General features: G+C 33.2%; 1 protein-coding gene across 1 annotated transcript in view; it reads left to right on the top strand.

Moving 5' to 3' along the window:
• The window catches only part of LOC106120010 (nephrin), a 32867-nt gene extending 15532 nt beyond the window's left edge, over positions 1–17335 (top strand). The window contains exons 2-17 of the mRNA XM_013315163.1: positions 3316–3448; positions 4393–4601; positions 6619–6729; positions 7414–7617; positions 8431–8582; positions 10071–10212; positions 11513–11643; positions 11850–12009; positions 12216–12387; positions 13562–13701; positions 14263–14399; positions 15065–15227; positions 15320–15461; positions 15683–15849; positions 15931–16019; positions 16617–17335. Coding sequence (XP_013170617.1) covers positions 3316–3448; positions 4393–4601; positions 6619–6729; positions 7414–7617; positions 8431–8582; positions 10071–10212; positions 11513–11643; positions 11850–12009; positions 12216–12387; positions 13562–13701; positions 14263–14399; positions 15065–15227; positions 15320–15461; positions 15683–15849; positions 15931–16019; positions 16617–16736 — 2372 coding nt within the window. The 3' untranslated portion in view covers positions 16737–17335. The remainder of the gene's footprint in view (positions 1–3315; positions 3449–4392; positions 4602–6618; positions 6730–7413; positions 7618–8430; positions 8583–10070; positions 10213–11512; positions 11644–11849; positions 12010–12215; positions 12388–13561; positions 13702–14262; positions 14400–15064; positions 15228–15319; positions 15462–15682; positions 15850–15930; positions 16020–16616) is intronic.
• Positions 17336–26468: the final 9133 nt, after the last annotated feature.

The following is a 26468-nucleotide window of genomic DNA, read 5'->3' as shown; positions in this document are numbered from 1 at the left end:
ACATACAAAAAGAAGGCAGGATATATCGCACAAGGCTCGTAATCTCCGTTTCATTAAGGAAAGAGTAAATTAGATTCTAGTCCCGGAGCGCGTTTTTTATACTGACACTAGTTCCGCTAAGGCAAGAATAACGAGCCTGTATTTAAAGTAATTATAAAACTTACTGGCCACAGTTTTATAATTTTTTCTTGAAACCATTTTACAGCCTCTAATTTCGTATTAAATGTTAAAACATTTTTATCCAATGCAAAATCCAAATAAATTTTATAGTGAGCTAAGTTGCAATAATCTGGGCAATAAACTATTGTGATATATTGACGTGTTCTGACAGGGAAGTAAAAGATATCGCCGTGTACGGATTCCATCAGGACATGTAATAAACAAAGGCATCAAGCACAGTGATCGGGCGATCGGACGTCGCTTCCTCCGACAGTTAACGGACTGTTTGTTTACTCGAGCGCACCGACACCGGCACGTCTGCTCGCGACTCAGACTCACGATCAAATGACCGATTAATAACCTGCAATATAAATATACACAGCAAATTATTATGATCTTGAAATTTACGAGTAATATAGATGCTATATGTTTACTGAACTTCGCTTTGATTTCAAATTTTATTATGTTATAATATATTTAAAGATGATATGTTAATTTTTTAAATCACGTTTTCTCTTTTCGTTGACATTAAAAATTTATTAGGAACGACCTAGTTTACTTCTCTTTGTAAATGATTAAAACATATGAATATTTATGCCGGCATTCTGTTCACAGACTGCTCTTTCTAAAACAAGAAAAAACCGTAACGCCTTTTTGTGTTCGCTATAGTTTTTAACTGACTTCAAAAAGACAAGAAAGTTTTTTTTTAATAACGATGGTTGTTTCGATTGCATACTTTATGTACAAGTTCAATTTTCCTTGACCCAGTTAGCTGGAGCACTGTATTATATTTGTTGTTTGGGTTTTTTGGGCGCGTATTTTATTCCAGCTTAAATCCAGTAAATTATTTAAGTTTAGCAATCCTTTGACTCGCCATTTTTGAATGTTCGGAAGAAATGTTTGATATGTGTATTTATAAGATAAACATAAAAACTAAATACATTTGATTAGCCCTTACCCAATGTCGGTCTGTACAATTTGCGTAAAAATGACGCACCCTTTGTAATTTGTATACGAGATACAAGCGGTTTATTCAGATTGTGGTGCATTTGTCCGGCAAAATTCATCTAAATTATTATTATAAATGAAATACACAGCTGTTACAGTAGGAACAATTCAACAAAATACCGCAACTTTGGTCTTTGTTTAATAAAATTCTGAAGTTGTGATATATAATAAAATTAGTATTTTATTTACTAATTAATTTAAAACCAACATTTTCCAACGACTTCGTTTGCGCGGTGTTTAAAAAAAATCAAATGTCATTCGTCAATTAAATTACGAAAAGCAGGTGCAAATTCCAATTAACAAAAAAAAATGCGGAACAAAAGGAACACGACCCAGCTTCCCATCAAACAAAATAAATCACCTCCAAAAGCCATTCATCAATTCCCTGCGATTGAAGTCTCACAGAGCAGATCGGCTTCCCCGACACATAATTATTCGAATTTGGAATTTTGTTAATTGAGGTCAAACATCGGCATTACTAACGTTCCCGTTAAATTCTTTGATTCGATCCGCTTCGCGTTCAATTAACGTAATTGTATTAATTCTTTGAGTTCGCAGCGTTATGAGGCAATTACCTCCCGCCTCGGATTACCTTGGACCCACAGGCGTCTTCAAATTGGTAGCGAGAAACTTTTATCCTGTTTTATAAAGCCGGGAGGTTTCAGTTACGGCTATTATTCTGAGAAATAAAATTAAATTTTTTCTCTATTCGATACGATCTATATATTACTAGCTGTCGCCCTCGACTTTTCCTTGCAGATTTAAAAAAGTAATTAGTAGCCTATGTGTTCTTCCATACTATGTATGCCAAAATTCCGAGATTCGTTAATCCGTTTTGATAATACCTTAAAACAAACATCCATCCATCTAAACTCTCACATTTATAACATTAGTAAGATTCTTACTCAGAAGTCACAATCTAGGCTAGACAGGCTTTGTGGATGTCCGGTTTCGTTTCAAATTTATACGTTTTTACAAGACTAAATATCGCAGTATTTAATGGTTGTTCAAGGCTGAAAACTTGTCAGTACCGTAACGATTATTAAAACTTTCATCGAAAATTATGGCTTAAAATATGCGGCTCCTCACATATATTAGAATATATAAATTATAATATATTGTTTATGTAAAGAACAGTGAACGGGAAGAAGAAAGGCGTTAAGTAGTTCTATAATTGTCTTGGTAGTAATTTTAAGGATCCTCAATTTTTTTTTTAAACGAACTGCAATGGATAAAATAAAAATGTTTTTAATATGGAAGCATCGTGTTTACAAAAGGTCCGTGTAGGTAACAGTAGAGGCGGTTGCCGGAGCGCGACGACTCCGACACGACACGACACACGACACCGTGCGAGCGACACGGCTCGCTGCTCGACACGCTCCATCGGTCGAGTCTTCGACAGCTCAACATTTTCTATTTTAGTTATAGTTTTATCGATGAGACTTTAGCTCTTTTTAATAATTGCTTATAATAAGCATATAGATAAGCAATTGTTATTTATTTTTTATTTAGGTATAGAATATAAAAACGACGTTACTCAGTGGAGTGGAGTTTATATTATATAGATAGAGAGAGAGATTCTAGATGAATGACTTTCATCTACAGGATAATGATATCTTCTGCAAGTTAATGATCTCAGCGTGATTAATATGTAAAATAAGTGAAATCGCATAAGCTTCATTTTTTAATATAATATAAAATTCTCTTGATGAACATTAATGACAATTTATAATTAGCCTCCGTCTGATGAATGACTGAATGATATAATGACGGCGCGCCATGAAAGGCTATTTAATTACTTTTCAACAATTACATGATCCGAATACAAACAAAAGCATTTCACTCCGGTGCCAGCATTATACGTGTTTTATTTACTTTATTACTGTGATAATTAGTTATACAACTTCTAGTGCTAGCAAAGGGTGAACTGAAACCAGTAAACACTCAAAAAACATTGATATGCAATAACTCTATAAAAAAGTGCTACAATTTTCCACATATGGTACAAGACTAAGGAACCCATTTAGGTGTTACAAATGCACTAGTAGTAGTACTTATAGGAGTTATAAATAACAAATATAAATACTATATATCATATATTCTTAATGGGAATGAGAAAAATTTACCGATTTTTTGGTTTGTCTGTAGTGCCCACGGTGCACGTTCAAGGCGTGGTGGGTAAGAAAGCCTCCCTGCCGTGCGACACGCAGCCGCTCTCCGCGGACGACCAGGTGGCCATGGTGCTGTGGTTCAAGGAATCTGACGGAGAACCACTCTACAGGTAATATATATAATTACAATAAAAACAGCAAAATATATTTCTCTTTCCTGCTCTTTTATTCTAGTAAAACAAGACATAACTTCTAAAGAAAATTTACATTTAATTTCGTTTAGTCAAACAACAACGTATACTTCATGAAGTTTTTAATATTGTTTCGCAGAGTGTAGCTTCACTCGTATAGTTTAGATGAGCAATCTCGTATCTTACACAATTGAATGTTTCTCCGTAAAATGTATTATGTTATGTATTGAAGGTAAAAACCTTGACCGTGGATATTTTGTACAGAAGCAACAATAGTTGTAATAGATTGAATGAAAACTGCTATTCCGTTTAACATTCTTTCTGTTGCTAGATATAAAAAATAGGTTGTTAATAATTTATGTTTCTAATAAGCTTTTTTTTTATATCACAAGGGGGCAAACGAGCGAGCGGCCACCTGAAATGCGGAAATAGCGAAGTGACCGTTGCCCATAGACTTACGCAATTGCATATGCGTTGCCTACCTTTAGTCGACGGAGGAGAGGATGCACAGAAAGAACATATTTTCCCTTACCATGCATCCTCTCATCCGGAAAGTCCACTTCCACTTCCCATCCTTTCCTTATAAGAAAAAGTGTGGGAAGGGAAAGAGGACTAATTTTGGCCTCCGGGACGCACACTCATCAGACATAACGCGGAATTGCTTCCACTTGACGCTTGTCTTCTGTGTGGTCGTGGTATTTCACCGGGCGAGCCGGGTCAATTCGTGCGAAGATGTTAAAGCGGGCTCTACCACTATTAATAATTAATAAGCTATTTTGTATACAACTACCACGTGCAACATCAACTCCACCACGTTACCCAAAATATTTTTTTAAGAATATATTTTAGCATAGGCGTTCCCATAGTGGCACCCCACCGTTAACAGCATGACAAAGCAACCTCCAATATTATTATTTGTATAGCTATGACGTGCGAGGGCGAGCACTAACGCAACCCAAGCTGTGGTCTTCGCCGTCCGGGTTCGGGGCGCGCGCGTTCTTCCGTGCGGCCGCCGTCCCCGCAACATTGCTCCTAGACAACGTGTTCACCAGTGACGCTGGCGTCTACCGCTGCAGGGTCGACTTTACAAACTCACCCACTAGAAACTTGAGGCTTAATTTCACTGTTATCAGTAAGTTACTCCAAATTTTATAGCACTTTTAAGGTGTTGTTGAGAACTTAATTAGGAAGTTCAATGGACGTTACGCTTTAAATTATTGACCAAAATTTAATTGTAAAAGAATATCTAGTATGTACATTTTCTCTTTGATATGGAGAAAGTGATGCATTATATTTAAAAATATATATTAAAGTGTTATTTTCGATAATTTTCATCGCTAACACAAATTTCATTAAAATATCACCGGTTCCAATAATCGACAGTACAAAAAGTGACAGAAAATAACTGATAATATTCGATAATGCTCGTACAAATTACGTTATTAACAGCATATTGTGATAGTAATTGAGGCGTGTTGGAGAGTCTATTATGTCGTAAATATTCAGTTTCTCAAACGTCATTCAGTAACAATTAATTATAGAAATTGAAAAGCGCCATGATACAGCTCTTCTTATTTATGTACAACCATTTATTCAGGACATGAAGGAAAAGTAACGCCAACTCTATGTACAGATAAAAGTTAAGAAAGAAAAACAGGATTACATCCACTGGTACACAATATTAATACGTTTTTAAATGTGAAATTTGCTCATATATTATTTTTAGCATAATAGGTAAATGTTTAATTTTCTTGTTAGTGTGCGTGTAAATATGTAAATAATAAAAATCACGTCTAACAAAATAGATTTCTATTGTAACAATTGGACTTATCTATAGATGTAATATAATTTTGTTTGTTATATTTTCTCTAAGTCAAGGGAAATAACGCGCAATAAGGGAAATCTTTATCTTTAGAAATAAAATGAGATTTATTTAACCGCTAAAATGATTGGCATAAAACTATGTTAGAAACAAAAACCACTGAAATCAGACCAGAGAAAGTCACAAACTAGGTTACTTCAATAATGACAAAATATATTTTATTATTTCAACAGTTGCATTTTATAAGCAATTTCAAATTCACATTGATTGTAAAGCTCGACCGACTGACTCACTGAGGTTTCAACAAAATTTAAGATAACATCATGATAATAATATTTATCGTATTTACTAAAATCTTACGATTAGATTTTTATTGTTTTTTTAGATTTGTATAGGTACATCAAAACTAATTTAAGCTAAACAAAATACCCACTAAGGAAGGTAAAGGAAGGACTATAATCAATGTGATAAAGCTTTTGATATCAGACAGCGGAATGAAATAATCGTCGGCAATGCAATGAACATTGCAAACGCTCGTTTCCAATAATATTCCAAGGAAATTACTTTCCTAAGTGTTTCGTCGGCCAATCGGAACGCCCAAGAAAAGGGAATAATAAAATAAACGTTAAGTCTCCAACAATGCCCATTCACTTTTATTATCTTTGTTAATTTGTGGTTGTTTTGAATGCGGACTGCTTTTGATTACATCATATTTTATACAGTCTCAAAGAATTTATCCTTTCTTAATACAATTTAAATTATATTGAACATTTATATAAATAATATAATACTTCTGTTATTTACAGAAGCGATATAAACACAATATTCCTTTCAGCAAAAAAAACTCGGCAAAGACGATGTTTTAAAATTCGCAACGTTAACACTATTTTGATTTATTTAATATCAAGATTTTGTGTAAAAGTTTGGGACAGCTGAAGTTAGTGCGGAAACTTCAACAATATTGGGGACCTCCGGCCGCTGACAAAGCAAAAACGGGGTCGACTGAGAAAGCATTGTCGTCTTAAAAAATAAATAAACAGTTCATTTTGGTCAGTTTTTTAAATCGTCGTGTTGTTTCTCACCAAAGTATAATCCAAAATATCTATGAAAGTGTATGTACATACGGACATTATTATCAAACGAAGATATATTTATATTAGTTAATAAAACCGATTAAAATCCTGATTAGTCAGTATGTATTGTACACATTTACCCACAAACGGATGATTTGTGAGAATATTCCATATATCGTATATTTCTTAATTAATTTAATAAAATAGTAAAGTATTATTAATGCAGTTTCTTACTTTAACAATTGTGATCCCAGCGCCGCCAGACCGGCCTGTCATCATTGACGCAAAGACCAGAGACCAGACGCGTCTCCTGGAGCCCTACGACGAGGGAGATACGCTGGAGTTGATCTGCGAAGTTCGCGGAGGTAAAGACCTGGAGGTAGACAAATGTCAAAAGATGGTACAGCAAATGCATTATACTTCTAACATGTTTAGTGACCCTTAATCACAAAATCTGAAAGTATTTTGTAGGAAGAGGCACAAAAGGCCATGTGTGTATTAGGCCTTTTATGTCAGATGTAAACTTTCAAAGTATATTTTTATAAGCTGATTTAGTCACGGTACCAAAAGAAAGGCAGAACTTTACCGAACAGCTTTTCAGAGCGGACGAAGCTAAATATTATATAAGGACAAAATAATTTTTACCAAGTTTGAATATTTTTTCTTGCGCCGCGCTCTTGTTTGAAATATCGGCCCTCGTAATGAGATAAGGAGCCTCACTTTTATAAAGTTTGCTAAATCTTTATTCATTGCTTTACAAAAGGCATGATGCTGAATGTTTGAAAGCACTCGCTCTCTCTACTGCGCAATGCGTACATTTTTTAATGTGTCGCAGCTAATTAATATCAGTTACAATGACAGTTTGCTTCTTTTCATTAAATAAAATCTGCCTAAATTGAATTAGTTATTAGATCGCGAGATCAGTAATGATAAACTTTACCATGATCAATTAAAAATAATTATTTTATTCATGTCCGTCTTCTGGCAGGTTCTGTTTCTAAACATTCCAATTTTCGACTGCTACATTTAACTATAAAATCTGCTGACAGGTGATCCGAAGCCACGCTTGACTTGGTACTTGGAGAACACGGTGATCGACGACTCGTACGAGCTGCAGAGCGACGGCGTGACAGTTAACACACTAACCTTCCCCAGTATCGGCAGACAGCACCTGAACGTGCGGCTCATCTGTCAGGCCTCCAACACCAATCTAGCTCCGCCGCAGACGAAACTGCTCATCTTAGAAATCAATTGTAAGTCTACCTATTGGTGTAGGAAAGCTTATGTCAAAGTCGAGATGCGTTCGAAAATTACTAGATACTGGAAAAGGATAGGCAGTATTTGGAAATATTTTAACAAATCAGGATATGGCAGTCATACTGTTGGAGCTTAAAAGTAAAATTAATTAATAACTTAAAAGTATTTAGTTGTTAAAGAATTCTTTAACGTCAATACGAAAAAAGGAAAAGCTTGAATCTCTCAATAAATCTGTGTCCCCCTGGGTCTTGGAAACGAGCGATTTTGGCTCAGCCTCGAATCGAATAATACGGTGGTACGTGGTACCAAAAGAAATTAAGCAAGCTGCAATAAGATGTTCTTATGTTTTTACGGACATATTAGATTTACCCAATTACATTTCCTAATTGCTCATAGTTCTCAGAAACATACATGGATTCGAGTTCTTCTGTTTGGGGATCGCGCCCGAGGCATAAGCTGTGGGCTATTTGTGTCTCAGTGTGTAATTACTGCGTAGAAACATGATTACTGTGGACGCGAGCTCAACATTAATTACTCTGATCGATCAAGTGTCATATCTAGTTTCAAGCAAATGTCCTTTACGTAATTATGTTCAATATAGATTAATATCACATACTATATTTTTGTTCTTACGATATTAGCTAGTAATAAGATACTAAGAAATAAGGGGGCAAATCAAATATATTGTATGTAGTGTTTACACAGCAAATTAAAAAAAAAACGATTGACACGTTAAGCTTTTTAAATATTTATTCCCTTTGTATGTGTGTGTTTATGTGTATGAAGTAGCAGCTAGTGTGTTGTAACAGTAAGGCCTTTGACGGTGCAAATCCTGAACAAGAGCCGGCAACTGTCGGCGGACAGGAGTTACGAGGTGGAGTGCAAGGCGACCGGCTCGCGGCCCGCGGCGCAGCTCACCTGGTGGAAAGGAACGCGCCCGCTCAGAAGAAACACCAAGACGGTTTGTGATTTACATTGACTTATTGTACACTGTACTTATATACGTTGTATAAGTAAATTAATTAATTAACTTGGATAACGTCTCATATGTATGTATTAAAGGGTTTTTTCTTGTCGTTAGCTTTTTAAAGTGATAGTTTAGGTACTTAGTATGGCTTAAACTCGACCATAATGATATTAGGTCACACGCATACGTTAAATGATGTCTTTTATAATCATGTTCAGGTAATCTTTTGAGTTTAATGAAGTACGGATTACGTTAAATGAAAATAACGAGTTTTTAAGCGAGCGATTAAAGTAAAACGGTCAGATTAAGTATCAATATCATGTATAAAAGTGCATTGTTATATTTAAATGACATGTCCCTCGGAGCCTCCATTAATTTCCATTTCCGATGATAAAATAAAAAAGTATAGCGGAGCATCGCTGTATGAAAGGCAATTAAGATTTCAATGGGAACGTGTATGAAAAGCATCGGCGGTATAAAAAAAAGCAATTGTGGATTTACCTGTTAAAAGTAAACCTCAATTATTGTTTTATTAAAATAAAAAAGAAGTTTATTTTTCATTTTTATATTCATGTATGATAGTGCTTTTTCTGATTTATTCTAATAGTTTTCATCGGTCAGTCTTCCTTAACTATAAATTCTAAAAACTGCTTAATATATAAGTGCCAATCAAATATTTTTAATAATACAAGTGTAAACAATAACATTTGAAATAAGACCCCAATTACAATAACTCTAAAGTTATTTGTTTCAGCTATATATTAAATGTTTTCGTCAGACATATCCTGAACGTGACGTGGTCTTGTTATTTCGAACGTCAATTAAATATCGGCGTCGAGGTCCGAAATACAGTACAATTTAATATTAAATTTTACGATAAAGTTTAAAGTTTATACTTTTAACTTTACCCTAGAGGTTAACGAATATGTGGTTAACCTTTTTACTATTATTTATTGAATATTTAAATATTTAAAATTGAATAAAATCAATTTATAATTATTATCTCGTATGCATATAATTCATATTAATTTAAATCCTATATTCACCAAAGTTATCTTGTTCAGTTATATGAAATGAAATTACAGTACATCGATGCGGGCACTTGAATTTGGTAATTATTAACAACGTTGACACGTCGCTCTGCAGGCGCGCGCTCGCCGCATATCAAGCGCTCTGGGAACTCGGAACTGGGAACTCTCCCCTGACGCTAGTCTTTTGCATCCGCTTAATACGGACTCAATTTTACATTCTTTGCACTAACATTGTAGATTATTCTTTTTAATGTATAGAAAATAATTTTATTAATATTCTTTAAATTGATTTGTTCTATGACTGATATCGTAAATCAGAATATCAATTTGCAGCTAAAATTAGGATCACTTTATAAACGCAGTTAACAAAAAAAAATAGAAACAGCAATAAAGTTTAACGAATTGTATTCAAGTAAAGTTAAATATTAACTCGATGTTTTTGTTGTGTTAGTTCTCTGACACGAACGCGACGCTAAGCGTGTTGACGTTTACTCCGGAGGCGGAGGACCACGAGCGCACACTGGTCTGCCGCGCTGAGAACCCGCGCCTCGCTTCCTCGCTGCTTGAAGACTCCTGGAAACTTAATGTACATTGTAAGTCCTACTTTCAGTGCTTCACTAGGATTAATTACGATATATGTTTTACCTAACATTTATCATTTATAATGTATTTATTGTTAAAATTGTTCTTATTTAATTAAATAGTGACTTTTTTTATTAAATTGTACTCGTAAGTTTCAGTGATCTAGGTCCCACACTCTAGGTGTAAAAATTAAAAAGCTAATCAATTACTCTAGTTCTGAAAATTTATAAAACAACCAAATTTTGCTCAGAATGAGTTTTTTCTTGTACGGATAAGCCAAATCCCTTATACTATTTGAGACTTCTTAAGTGTTGTATTGAGCAATAAATTGCCAATGTAATATTATTGAAATGGAAACGAATAAAATATACATAATCATTTATGTCGGACAATAAATTGTTGAAGCACAATTATGTTAATGAGAGGCAATACTGTTAAGTGGCTGTAATGTTGGGCGTTTGTCAATGTGTTGGCGTACAGCGCCATCTAGCGCCTTGCGATAATTCCGCAGGTTCCCGCTCCAGATCTAATCGCCGCAGTTAATTAATGAAACGACGTCGACCAATGGATCTTATCTCAAGTAATAGAATACCAATTTTATTGCGCAAACTGGATTTAGTTATGACTCAAATCAAAGGTTAAAATAGTTACGATATATTGGAGATATTAATAAGAACAAGATTTTCTTCGTACTAATATAAATATTAGAGAAAATACCAATGAATTTACTACTTGAAAAATTTCATGCATGAAGGTTAATTAATAATCATTACCTTTTTCAAGTTTATTTAGATTAGGAAAGTAATATTTTTATCTAGTATCTATTAGTATAAGAAAACATCCAATCTACTTCTTGATAATTGGTTCGGCAAGTAGGTTCGTGGCGAACACCGCGGGGATTACCGGTTACGCTTCAGTGCTCTCATCGCCCTCGTTTTGTAACCCCAACTTGGGTATTTTATCGAATGCACAATAGCTGAAATAAATGTAAAAGAATTTTCACGCTTTTACACATCGACCATTCCTTTGTGATATATATATTACACTTTCATTGAACTCGTTTCAACGAGCATATATTTTATGATGTGGATTATTTTATATGTATGTACAATTTCAGAATTACATACGAAAACTTTTATTTTGGAAAAAGCAAATTAGCAAATAACTTCGATAAATATCTATTACAAGTTAACACAAACGTTTAAGAAATAACTATTTGTTTATTATTTCACAATCTCTAAGTAACCAATAGATAAATATGTGAACGAGAAAACGTAACTATTGTAGTATAAATAAACATATTTTTTCCAGACGTACCGATAGTGACATTAAAAATGGGCTCCACTCTAAATCCGGGCCACATCAAGGAGGGCGAAGATGTTTATTTTGAATGCAACGTGAAGGCAAATCCTAAATCGACTAGACTATCGTGGTACAAGGGGGTAATTGTCGCTATTATATTCCTATTTGCTGTCTTATCGTTGTATTTTAACTTATAGAATGTAAAGCTTTTTCTAAATACAATTTGTTTTGGTACCAGCCAAACATCCATCCATTCAAACATACAAATATTTGCATTTGTATTATAATGTTAGTAAGCTATTAAAATGTAGGATAACATATTATTATATAGTGTGACGTGTTGTAGGCGCGAGAGATAGTGCAGAACGCGAGCACCGGAGTGATCTTCAGTGACCAGAGCCTCGTACTGCAACGCGTCGACCGCTCCTCCAGCGGAGAGTACAGCTGCCTCGCGCACAACGCTGAAGGCAGCGCCACCAGCAACTCTGTCACCCTGCAAGTCAGATGTCAGTACTCATTGTCTAAACTAACTCTTAATTTAACTACTGAAATAGTTGACTGTATTAAATAAATTTCAAGAACCGATATAAAGAGAAGCGTCGAGTCAACTGATCCGCATCAACAGATTCTCTTGTCTATGAGATGTACTCGACTTGCTGATTTATAATGGCCACCGTGATGATGACGTCATACAGTATAGATATGTTTGCAGACGCGCCGCTGTGCAAGCAGCAGCCGCAGCAGGAGCAGCAGCAGGGCGGCGTGTGGGGCGCGCTGCGGCAGGAGACTGTGGAGCTGACGTGCGCGGTAGACGCCAGCCCGCCGCCCACAACCTTCGTCTGGACACTTGATAGCTCCGGCGGACACACTGAACTGCAGCCAAGGTTAGTTTGTCTATGGACTTCCACGTTCGAAACGCATCAAATCGCGTGGTTGTTTTCGAATCCCGTAAATAACTTTTTTGGGACAATTTAAATTCATCAATATTGCTACACGATGGTACTTTTTATTTAAGTTTTAGGTAAATTATTAAGCTCACTGTTAAAAAACCTCATTGAATGAGTACAAAAAAATGATTTTTCTAGTCATAATAAAAAGTCTAGATTAACTGAAACCTCTTACTTCTGTTACATAGTAATTTATTTTGTTTAAAGTGTAAAGATAATTCAATATTCGATAGAAATATTTAAGAGAAATGCATTTATGTACATCGTGCAAAGCCTATAATTTAAAATAAGCGCACATGTATTTCAACGGGGCGCAGTTGCCGCACTAAAGCAACGATTAAGTGTCCAAGAAGAGAAATAAATGAGAGTTAATCTCTACTTTACGGCTCTCATGAGACCTATCAAGATGCTAAAATTTTTAATTTAAAATAAATACTACCGCGCTAAACGCATTTAAAATAAGATAGTGTCATAATATACGATAAGACTATTTATTCAACATACAAAACTCTCTCTGTCTGTTTGTCTATAATACATATCTACTAATTTGTAATGCGTTCAATTGTAGAGTGTAATTTATTAAGACCATATTCTAGTACATCGAATAATAAAATTAGTTACTAAAATATTTACCATGTGTTCAATAATCTATACGTTTTTCTTTTGATATTTATTCTGACAAATAAGTTGTATTTTGAGAATTTCAATTTTAATATTAAATTTTTTTGGAAAAAAAGATAAATCACATCCTGCTTACAATAAATAATAACAGCAGAAACATAATTCTGTGTAAACAGTTCATATTCTCGTATAACTGATTCCCAGAATTCGAGAGAACGTAGACTGTTGGAAAATAAATTTGTATTTGATCTTAACAATATTGAACATATTTTAAATGTTCGATTTATCATTTTGCTGTAAACATGAGATATAACTAGATAAATAAATTATATATTCCCTGCGCTTTTTTTCAACATCGTAAATGTTTGGATTATTTATATTAAAGGATATATTTTATGCAAACATTTTATGTTTAAATGTGCGCTATTGAAATAGAAACTGATAAATCACAAATGCCTGTAAATTCCTTGAAGTGTACTATTGTTTCTAGCCTATACAGCATGTACAACTCATCGTCCGTGCTGCGGTACACGCCGCTCTCGAACATGGATTACGGAACTATTTCATGCTTCGCGGTGAATGCAGCCGGCCGGCAGGAGGCGCCTTGTGTCTACAAGATTGTTCCCGCAGGTAAATATTGTCTATTGTTACCTTGATGACACCAAAGGTAACAGAGTGCAAAATATAATACTAAGATATTTTATATTATATTTGTATCTTCTCTATATAAGATTTTGGAACAGTTAAAAAGTAAAAAGGAATTAGCTTCACTGACCAATATACAGTCAGAAATCGGCATTGATTTGTACCAGATTTATCGGGAGTTTTTATTCAAATAGCTAGCAAGAAACGATTATTGTGATAGTCATGTGTACCATTTAGCCATTCCGGTGTAGTAATAGTATAAACAATAGGCAGGTTTGCTCTGTTATATTATACTGTTATGTTTGATTGTACACATTGCGAGGTAATGTCAACGTGACGTCACTTCAAGTGCGCTTATAATTAACATTTGCTAATTAATTTTGTTATAACCGTGCCGTGTTATTCAGTTGTTTTATATATTTGATCCTTACATACAATTTATAACAGATTGGTTGACAGCTAATTACATTTCAAATTATTTAATTTTTTGGACATAAAAGATCAGAAAATGCTATTCTGTTATTACTATGCTCCTGCTTTGTTCAGATCGTCCATCCACGCTGCAGAACTGTTCGATTGTGAACCAGAGCTCAGAGAGGCTGGCGGTCGAGTGCGCGGAAGGCTTTGACGGAGGATTGCCACAGATATTCTACATGGAAGTGCTTGAGTTACCTTCTCTGGTGGTGAGTACACAACACATATGCTATAGCTTAATTAACTTAACAGAACCATGGAGCCCTCAACAACTACAATGTGTATTTCAATTAAAGCGTTTGTTGGCAGCCTTATTTATAACTTAAATTAACTATTGTTTACTTTCTTCATTTTCTCGGACAGAAGAAGTCGCTTTATTTATTTATTTTTACACTTTGCCAATTACCAGAGGTCGGCTTTGTGTCGTTAGATGCCATATTTTCTATCAGTAATTGGTTCTGTCGCTCCGCTCTTCCTGTCCTCTATATTCTATCGCGCTATCTATTCATTTTTCTGTTTCTTTTTTTGATATTAAACAACAATATACGTAAAGAAGAATTAGAACAGCTCATTTCTCTTAAAGCCGTATATGTACTTTCAAAGAAAGTGAAGTCAAGTATTATTTTGCCCACTTTTATCAATGATTAACTTATATTGTTATTTAATTGATCCTACAAGTACATCCGTAGCATCAGAGGAACCACAGCCTTTAAGAGAATGTTATGCTCTCTTCTTGAAGGCTCCTAAGTAGTAACTGATATGAAATTAATTTTAATTGACTTTATAAATTTGAGCTTTTAAAGACCTACTGCAGTTACCATTTATTAAGTTTCTATCTATTTAAAGGTCAAGTATACTAATAATATTGCTTCAGGTTCGAGCTAACGTGTCGTCAAACTTCACGCCGAGTTTCGAAGTGCTGGGAGTAGACAGTAGAGTGAGCTATATACTAAATTTGTACTCCGCCAACTCCAAGGGCAGGAGCGAAATAGTCACTTTATACACGATCGCGTTACGATCTCCGGATAAGTACACTGGTAAGTGATGTTGTTAATATTGTTATAGCTGAATTACTACAACCTATATCTTATTCCGATTAATATGGGCGATGTTTATATTCTGTATGCAGGAGGTAGCAGCGGGTTGTCGCTCTCGCCGCTGCTAGTAGCGCTGCTGTCGGCGGCGGCGTTGCTGAGTGCGGCGGTGTGCGCCGTCATCGCCGCGTTGTACCGCCGGCACGCCGCGCGACACCGCAAGCACCCGCCCTCCACGTTAGTAATATTGCTCTGACTAAACATATGGACTGCATTCTATCTAACTCTATCCTATCAAAACCCTTTTAACAGTTAAATTGAAATTGACTAGATATTTTAAATTTTCCAAAAATATATATTCTCGGTAGCGTGATGTAAAAGACTTGGAACTCAATTTAAGTAAAATAATTTGATATAGCTTGAATCGATCTACATTAACTTTTTTTTAATTTTAACAGCAATGCCTTGTATTCGGAAGACAGTGTTGACTCGTTCCCGCGACGAGACAAGGGCGATGACGTCACGTACTCCGCGTCGCCCAAGATTGACTACAGCAGTCAGTACGAACTGAAGATGGAGGGCGATGTCGAGGAGACCGACCCCGATATCATACCATTTCACTACGGTATAGATTACTCACACGTTAGTTGCACACAATTTTATGTCAAAATTAAGCTCAAAATTGTGTTTTTTTTTCCTGTCATAGACAAAAAGCCTACGGACGAGTACAGTAAGTCATCGTTTCAAGAAAATGAGCCGAGAAGAATATACAGCGAGCAGTCATTATTTAATACTGTGAGTATAGATAAAGCAACCTAACATCTGTTATTCTATACTTCTCATATCCTCCTCGTGGGAGACGAACATTTATGTTCGTTATGTAAACATTTTTAATTTAACTAAGAAACACATTAAATTATGTTGTCCTACATTTGATACGAAATTCTACAACCGTTAAAATGTCTAAATTCGTTCAAATAAAATTTTTATTTAACGTTAAAAACTCTAAGTAGATAGCGACATAGGCTCCTGTGGGCAAAAGTTCATCTCTTTAATTAATTAAAAAGCTGCGCCGCAAAACATGTCCAAATGAAAATCTGTACCTCAAATCATGTTGTATATAATTTGTGTTGTATTTCATAAATGTAGCTTTTTCATTAAAATGATTCTAATTTGTTTACACCACATCTCAAAAGAGTATATTTCGGCTAGAAATCAGTAAAAGAACTGACTAGTTTTGCTATTATGTGACAGCGAACAATTGCTCAATTAGGTTCAGAGTTGAGGAAGAGATGAAAGGCAAAGAATATACGACAAACTACGAAAAAAACGTATAAAATAGTTGACATGAAAAGATGTTGATTTTGTAGATAAAATATTGGTGACTTGCAGAATATAGCTTTGGTGAACCGCGGTGTGACGGCGCGCAGCGCGGACATCGCCGCGGCGGCGGCGCGGCTGCGGCCCGAAGTGGTCACGTCCTCGCGCAGGGTGAAGGAGAGTTGCATCTAACTGTTGTGTATCTGTTGTTGTTAAAAGTATTCATTTCAGCTGAACCAAAGGAAAATTAAATTTAAATAAGACTGATTGTAGATTTATTTGATACCTACGTCTATGACGATTTAGATAATGTTCCGAATGTTCTGAATTTCAAATCAACCTTTCAATAGTCTACATAAGTACTATATTTTCCTTCTCTTTTTCCGTTGAAAAGTTCTACCAAACATAGAATATTTCTAAGAACCCTTTGACCGATAAATTCTCGTTAACGTGAAATAAACGCAAAGTATAAAGAATATAATTGAGAAATTGTACCATACAATAGTCAATTTCACAGACGAATAACACATACAACGCTAAGTTAAAAACGCTTTTGAAGAAAGGGTTTTTAACGAATATAGCGATGAATTACTTAAATTTCCTTAAGATCATTTTCTAAACTAAATATTACTTCACTCGTATATTGAAACGATGCCGACTCTGAATAGCCGTTTATATTTAGTTGATGTAAGGATAAACAAAACGATTAACTAAAGAAGCTTTGACCTCAGTCACATGTTACTTAAATGTACAAAAATCTACATATTATTGTATTATATTATTATTATATAATTATAATTATATTTAAGGCCTTTAAATAAATTAAATAATTGTAAATATTATATCAATAGTCAGTTGTTTTACATTTTATGCAAATTTAATAATTTCTTGCATTTTGTTCATTCATTCGATTAAATAAAAAATGTACAAAAATAGAAGTTCTTTTACATATTGCTGAAATGTATGAGTCAGAATAATTAATTGATAAAAAACTATTTCGTTAAGTCCGTCCATTTTAGTTAACGAATTCCGGGATTTGTCTTTTGTTTTTAATTTACACCATTTTATTTTATAAATATCTTTATTACTTGTTTTTTAAAACGTATTTTAAACATCATACAGTAATATTTAATAGAATTAGTTATTATTGAATTCACAATTTTAGAACCAAAATTGCTTTTAATATTCGTATTACAAAATGTTGGTTCAGGAATTCTGTGGTAAATATTATAGCTCATTTTGAACTTATTATAAACTTGTGTTAAATAAAAGGTTAGATACGAATTTCCTGTTGTATCAACGAAATGGCACATATTTGTCGTACTTTGTGAACGAGCTCATTTATATTACAAAATGTAAATTAGTTAAGTTTAATAATAAATAGTTAATACATTGTCTACGAATTGTAAAGAAACAATCATTTAGTTGAATATTTCTTAATATTTATCTCAATGTCATTGAACAATGGAATCTTGATACAAAAGAAAAGATTCTTCATATAAATACAATGAAATTGAATCGAATCTATACATATTAATAAAATTGGAGTGTCTGTTTGTAATATTAAAATAACCTTTTTTACTACATGTATATGAATACATATACGATACATACACCAAAATATTTTTTTTACAATTGTTGTCTTTCTATCTGTTTGTTCTGGCTTATCTCTAAAACAGTTGGAGCGATTTTGACGGGGCTTTTCTTGGCTGATAGCTAATGTAATAAAGAGTAACTTAGGCTACGTATATTTTAGAAAAAAGAAGACAGTTTTTCTCGCGGACGAAGTCGCGGACAGAGCTAGTGTTTAAATAGATTTGAATAAAACACGTTATATTTGACTAAATGATTGGTTGTGTGAACGAGTGAAACCTTTGTATATCGTTCAATTGTTCAATCTATTCATATTTTATGGCTTCGTTTGGATTGTGACTGATGTTAGTGATATCGAAACGATGATTGTGAATGTTTATGTGGAATTAAAATTTAATTTTATTCATCTAATTATTAACCCTCACACATCGAAGTTTAATAAAGTTTTTTGTATACAATTTATTGTAGACACAAAATTTACGAAATCTTTGCCTTTGAAAAAACGTATACCTGATGACCTCGGAAAGTATCATAATAGATTGACTTAAAAAGATTTGGATGATGGTAAGATATTGGAAGTTACGATTAACATTCATATATGTATGCTTTAATAGAAAAATTCTATTAAAAACTTAATTAAGGAATTCCGTAAGCCCAGAATTAAAAAAAAACGGAGCCTTTGTGTTCTTCTAGACTATACTCTACATCTATGCCAAATTTCAGCTGGATCCGTTCAGCCGTTCTAGACATATCTTCAAACAAATATCCATGCATCTAAACATTAGCATTTATAATATTAGTAAGATATTAAGAAGTAAGATTATCGTCAAATATTAAAGAAGGTAGTATCGTTAAGGATTTTAAGTAAATATCTAGATCTGTTTTCTAATTGTACTAAAACAAACATATCTATTTTCTCCAGAAAAATTATGAAAAACCTGTTACAGGATATGTCGTGGATCATAAAATAAAAACTCTGTAATAAAACTAAAGAATAATGCATAAAATACCCAAATTTTAGATAGCAAAATGAGTTAATCATCAAAATAATTACTAAAAGCTTTTTGACATAGCAATTAACGATTTAATGACACTTTAGTTAATTGAATTTTCCCTCTATTTTGATGTCAGTTAAGTTCATGTTGATTGTCATTTGTTTAAATAGTAGTCGGCGAGCGCTTTGCCTTTAGCACTCACATTTTGGCAGTTAATTGGTGAAGTCAAGAGTTATTTCCCGTTTGAAATAAAATCGCAGTAGACTTGCGGCAAACAATTTTCAATTGCCTGTAACCGCTCCGCCGCCGGCTGTCTGTTTGAAAAACCTTGAAATGTATCGAAGAAAATTCACAATATTACTTTGTTTATTTTTGTATTATGGTATTTTATTAAATTAGATAATAGTTTAATAGTTAATTTTTGTGAAAATATAATACCGAAGTCATTAAAATGCTAAAAAAGTTGCTATTCATGCAAACTGTCTTATGGAGCATATATTTTTTTTAATTGTGACATTGAGCTATTCATTACATATACATATACAGCAGATTCATTCACCACATACCAAAATAATCTAACAGACAATTTTACCAACTAGCTAATACACCAAAATTGAGATATAAATTAACAAATTAAGGACATTTTAAATGAATTGGAGATTAAATTAAAAGGCACTTGTTTAAATCGCAGTCAGAATGTAATTGCAACTGAATGAATGATGAAAACAAAGGTTGGCCATTAAAGACTCGCTTTTAAAATGCAAAAATAGCCTTGATATATTTTGTTTGTATAGTGTGGACTAACCTTTAGGTTTAGTACTACGGTATTTTATTGTGTAGACAGTGTTATTGTAAGAAGGGAAACATTTTCTATTGTATTGTTACGTATTGTAACATATTAATTGAGATTTTTGTAAGAATTCTTAACAACGGTTTTTCAGAAGTTGTTTTTAAAATTGCTTATAAACTTAGAATCTTGTAGAATATCAAAAATATTATTCAATAAGTCGAATAGTTAAGATAGAAGTTGAAAAGCGTTATTATAATAGATAAAGCTAAAACCGACGACATTAGGATTGCGATAAAAAAGTTATGGCATGTCCACACTAGTCTGTTACAATCTTTTAGCGCGGAACAATCAGCGGGTTAATTTGACGTAGGCTGTCACCTCGGGGCGCCTTCCCGCCGTTATTGAGGCAAAGAGATCCCTCGCTTCATAATGACTCATTTCCTCCTCGAAAAAAGCCATTTTATATGGAGATTTGTTTCGGTCAAACGGTTACCTTCTTGAAATGAGAAAAGTTAATGTCGTAATTACGTACCTTGTTAATTGAGGCGAGCGAGCAATGTTAGTTGTCGGTAAATATATAGATAATCTAGATACAGTATCATTAATTAAAGATAGACATGTGTTACGGCTTTCTTTTGTCCTATATTTTCTGCTCCTTGTTAGTTTATATCTCAACGTATAAAGAAAACACACCAATGGCCCCCTTTTTTCTTTCGTCATTCTAGAATCATCTTGTAGCTTTTATAATTTTGTTAAAACTTACTTCGTTCAGTATCACTCTAAATTACATGTCGAAGAATTTGCCACAGTTTCTTGTCCCTAATATGAATATTATTTTAGGTTGTTGAGAATTTCAGTCATTTAAAATATAGCCGAGCGTTTCTCAAGGGAAATCTACTTTACTATCCTCTGTTAGTTCAAAACGTGTACATTCTATATTTGGTAGAAATGTTTCCTCACATGACATTCATTGTCTGTACTGTTCTCAATAAAGCATAGCATTTGTCAAGCTTTCTTCAGATTATTACTTTCATAATTTAAGTAAAGAAAACGTTAGGTATTTATTATTAGAAAGAGATTTAACTTTTCTAGACTAGAAAGTGGGAGTTGTGTCGTGACAAAAATATTAAATCTATCTATCTTTATTCTTTTGTGTTATGTAAGAAACTTGTTGTATAAATGTATAGAGGTACACAGAATTTGTATGGTAATATAATTAGTGAACATTTGAATACAAAGCTGTAGATATAAGAGGAACAATATTGCCTCAGTTAAACTTTTAACACAACTATTGCAATAATTTCTGAACTGTAATTTCGTTTCTCTCACAAAGTGCGGCTCAAGTCGACACGAACAGAAATAATTTAAACTTAAATTTATGCCTTCCACAATACTGGTTGAAAATTATTTATTACGTTCTTTATTTTAAAGAAGATTATTTATTTTAATGGCACTTTATTTAAGTACTTTCTGTCGTCCACGAATCCGCGGGGGATTAAAAACTAAATTAGTAGCCTATGTGTTCTTTCAGAATATGTTCTACACATATGCCTATCCATGCAGCCGTTCTGGTGATACCTTCTAACATACATACATCGATCCAAACATTTGCATTTATAATATTTCATCAACATCTTCTTTGTTAAAAAGTCTTCTTATGTTACTCGCAAGCAATATAATTTTAATACCAAACTATTTTAACATAGAGAACGTAATAACAGCGGTTAGGAAAATTGTGAAAAGTCACTTTCAATAGCTTAATTAATTACACATATGTATGTAAATGTGAATGTAACTGGCAGTAACATGTTTGGAATTACAATGAATCTAATTCAATTAACATACGCGGTGCTAACTAGGTAACAATTTCGTGTCCACGGCCGACCTTTCCAACTAATACTAATAACATTTCATTATACATTTTTAATTCTCGTGTTAATACGTACAAATAAAATCACTTAAGCCTATTTTATATTCAACAGAAACATAACTCACGACTCTAACAGAGAGGGTCGTCAAAGATTAAAGCATTAGGCGTCCAGGCACACCTGTCTTTATTCATGAATTTTATACGTAAATATTGTATGATGCTATTTAATTAAGAAAATAGTAAATCTATATTAAAGTTAATGTTTCAAATATTATTCTGACTTCCAATACACTTAATTTTTTTTATAATTGTGTAAACGCTTCCATGGACGACAGCCAAGGCGGGCCGTGCTTTGCGTAAATTTATACGTCCAGATTACACATAATACAACTCCGCGAGCCACTTTACACAAACTTAATGGTTTAAATACTTCAAGTGCTTCAGAATAACGCCAAGGATTTATTGTAAGTGCTCATTTATAAACTTTGCTCCGACGTCGAGAAATATTACTCTATTAAATTAAAATAAGATGAAAATTCAAAGTTAAATTGCTATGTCTGAAGTTGACCCTCTTTTTCATATTATTTTAGCGAATAGTTTTATTTAAGTGAGCAGGAACTATTATGTATAAAAGTGTTATTAACGCGTCTGGGTACGCAGTTCTATTATATATCCATTTCTTACAAAAACCCCCTTTTACATTTTGTAACAGTGTTAATTTTAGTGTACCGTTGCCTCGATTACACGCACTAGGAGTACAATTATCATGAAGTACAAAGACAATAGCGTTGCCAAACGATTGCGACTTGCCTTGATACTTTTAACTTTCTCATCAAAGGAAATAAACATTAAAATGTAAATTCAAACTACAAAAAATACTATTTCAAAATAGCGGAGCGATGTGTACAGAAATTTGTTACAAAGAACGAATGAATGGAACGACGTCCGGCCGGACAAAGGGCCGCGCTAACAATGGACCGATGTGTTGAGGAGCAAAAAGTTTATCTCGTTCACAATTAGCGAGGGACAACAAAGAGGTGTTGCGGCGCATGCGATCACTGCTTTATATACTATCTTATTATATTAAACGTTATGGAATTTCATCAGTATGTATAAACTTCTATATCAATATTGTTATCAAAGTAGACATCATGTAAAATACTCACGATTTAGAAGATTTTTATATAAAACGAGGAGGTTAATTAAAAAATAATAATAATAAAAAGTAAATAAAGAATATTTTATAACATAAAGTTAGATTTTTACCTTAGTATTGTGTTGACAAAAACAATTTTTCTCTCCAAGTCAAAGCGCTTTTCGTAGTACACGTCCTGCCTTTTCACTCCTTTTCTCAACTTTAATATTTTATCGGCTTAGCTTTATAATATTTATTTATTAAATGCTTATTCTTCAAATACGTCTTATGATTATTTTCCTTCTCATGCGGGAAATAAAACTAATATTTTCTAAACAAATTGTAGTTTTCTTCGAGTTAACAAACGGTTGTTTGCTTCTACAATATTTCAATGTTTCATAACATATGCGACGTATATCTGAAAATAAAATGTTTCTATCAGAATTATATCTCAGTTAACACTTTCAATGCCACCAAATAATCAAACTTGTTGTAGCATTGAACGTGTTAATAATTTTATTCTTTTATATGTCTCACTGGACATTGGAGTATATTTTACGTTGTTAATTCATACCTGCAAGATGATTAACAAATAATTAACACTGATATCCATCACTCGCAGCGGCACGCCCAAGTCTATAGAGAATATAGATCCATTCACGTAACGAGGCTTCTCAGTTTTCACACTCAATAACAGACGCTTCGTCGTTCTCTGAACATATGTCTTTTCTAAAAATAATAACGTAAAGCAAAAAGGTTTAATAAACATCAGATCCATTAAGAAACTTCTAGTATAAAATAGTTTGAAAAAATAAACTTTGTTGGGGAAATACACGAAAAATTGGCAGTCAATGAGAGAAAATATAAAAGCAATGTTACCTGGACTGTTAAAATCAAATATCATTGAGTGAGATAGGTAACCAATTATTTCGCTACAGGCTAATTTCGTTTGAGCTGCGGCGGAGCACAACAACCAAAGCGAATATAATGATTTCAACTCGCGCCATATTAAGTACATACCAATATTTGATCTCTGTAATTAAAGCAAAAACCAATTGTTAAATTACCGCAGTCAAAAAGAGTTTTTGGTAAGCTTCATCATATACGTGTTCTTTGTGTGCTATTGTGTTAATAATCCAAATATATCTTACCGCTGTTGAATCTATAAGAATTATAACCAAAGAATATACAACAGTTGTAACAAAAGTAATACCCAACATGATGAGAATCTGCAAAACATTTACACTTTAAATATTTAAGAGATTTTACTTATAAACGAAACTGCAAATATAAAAATATCTTACCGATAAATTATATTCTTTTTCAAAATGTGACGCAATCAATAACACGTGTCTGTAGACTTTGGATCCGTAATTTACATTAGCTCCCACTACACTGAATAGCCTTAAATTTATTCCTGATATTATCAAATAATAAAAACTTATTTCTGTATCATGTACAGCAAAACATATAGTCAAGAATACAATAACGTTTGCTGGTAAATCAAGTTTCCACATTCCAATGGCATCAAGTACAATAGATACTGCATTTATTATTGTAATAGTTAAAGATTTTGCTTCAATTTTAGATGCGTATTCATAAGAAAATAAACATTTTTCATCTAAAATTTTAATAGCATCAAACGTCTTCGTTTGTGATACAGCTGCGGTCAGAAGATATATCGTTTCTAAAGACACGGCCAGTTCAAAAATCATTATGGAATAGATAAATGAAATATTTACATAGAAAATATCAAAAACAATTGATCCGATAAAGATGCTTGGAGCGAAAACAAGAATAATGTTACAAAATAAAATCGTAGTCGGATTATCTAAAAGATAAGTTCGTTTGATTCCCACAAAATGTTGTAAAATTATCAAAGTACGTATGTTGTGAAAACTTTCGTTGTTATACATAATTTTATTACTTTATTACATATAATTGTATTATTTATATGTTTTTAAGATTGTATATTAAAATATTATTTTATAGTTGCAGGAAAAAATATTAAAATATAGGTAGTGCACTTTAATTTTTGTTTGTAAAACACAATTAATTTACTATTTCTGCGTAACGAGTGACCTTTCATCGACGTTTCCTAGTAATTTCAATTGAAAGAAATAAATTATTAATATTAAATTTAACAATTCAATTTCATTTACACTACGTCGATATTTTAATTATAACAAAAATAATGAATTTCAAATTTTGTATAGTTCTTTTTGGACATGCTTACTTCTATGTACTGAATAAATTCTGTTGCTTTACCAAAAAGAATATAAAATACAAATTACTAAATATTTAGTTCCCTATCTCTGTAATGACTTTAAATGTTATTTGATTTGAACATTTCATTTCCCAAATGACTGCGATACACTCGAGTGTCGCTACAATGAGAGATTTGTAGCGCTGATAACATTTCATCTGATGCTTATCTCCACTAAACAAATTCATGAAATACAATTAAATTAATGTCCATTAATACTATTAATTGTGACCTAATGGTTCTTATATTATTTTTATTGTTCATGAAATCAACAAGAGAAGCTATAGAAAGGTCTAAAGAATATTACATAATTTAAAATTTCGTGAGACTTTATCACAAACTAAGAATGTGTTGCCGTTTATATGTTAGTTTAATATTCGTAAAACTTTCTATAGCTCCTCTTGTCTGCCTAAAGAATACATAGGTTCCTTAGTCCAAGTGACGTCATTAGCGCACGTTACAATTCTCTGACTTTTGGAACAAACTGTTCAGAACTAGGACGTGCACTTTATAAATCTAGATTTTACTTAATTTATAATGCTGAAATGACATGGAATTAAAATTAAATTATTATGAGATCCGAGCATTTCTTTGTTATAAAAAGTTAATTACATTTTTAATAAAAAAAAATATGTAGAGTTGCACTTCCTTGGAAACCGGACTTTTAATCTTTGTGATAGAATTATTTAAACATATTATGATGTGATAGTGAATTTCTATGCAATGTGTGCATTCTTGGAAATGTTAGTCTGGTTGCGGGATTAGGCTTGAGTGCATGGCGCTGGTGAGGGCGGGGTGTAGTGAAGCGCGGTGGGAGAGGTGGGTCGCAGTTCTGTATCGCGCCCAAGCTGGCTATATAAATCCAAGCAAAGCTGCAGCTTACTCAGATTACGTCCTCATACAGTTAAAAGAATTAGAGGGCAATTAAAAAGTTTAATGATAATTTGATCGTTTGAGCTAATTTTAATGAATCATTTATGATTCTCGTTTAATGCAGCAATCAATGAGGTTAAGTGGTTTCCAATTGTATAGATTCAATATGACAAATGTACACAAACAGTTTTCTTTAGCGGCCAATGAACGGTTCTGACTCTAGCAATTAAGAATATTTTTTAATCGAGAGTTTTAGTTGAGTTTTCGTGGACAATTTTATATCGTTGTTAGCAACTCGACCTAAAGATCGCAGAGGGCATTTTTATTCTTGAGCTGTTGAGGAAAATATACAAAATGATCGCGTATCCAACAGATGGATGAATATTCAAATGACGTCGTCGT

Source organism: Papilio xuthus, unplaced genomic scaffold (assembly GCF_000836235.2).
Source record: "Papilio xuthus unplaced genomic scaffold, Pxut_1.1 DF826961.1, whole genome shotgun sequence".
Classification (NCBI taxonomy): Eukaryota; Metazoa; Arthropoda; class Insecta; order Lepidoptera; family Papilionidae; genus Papilio; species Papilio xuthus.
Note: the sequence above shows the minus strand (reverse complement) of the source record. Positions and strands in the feature narration are given on the sequence as shown.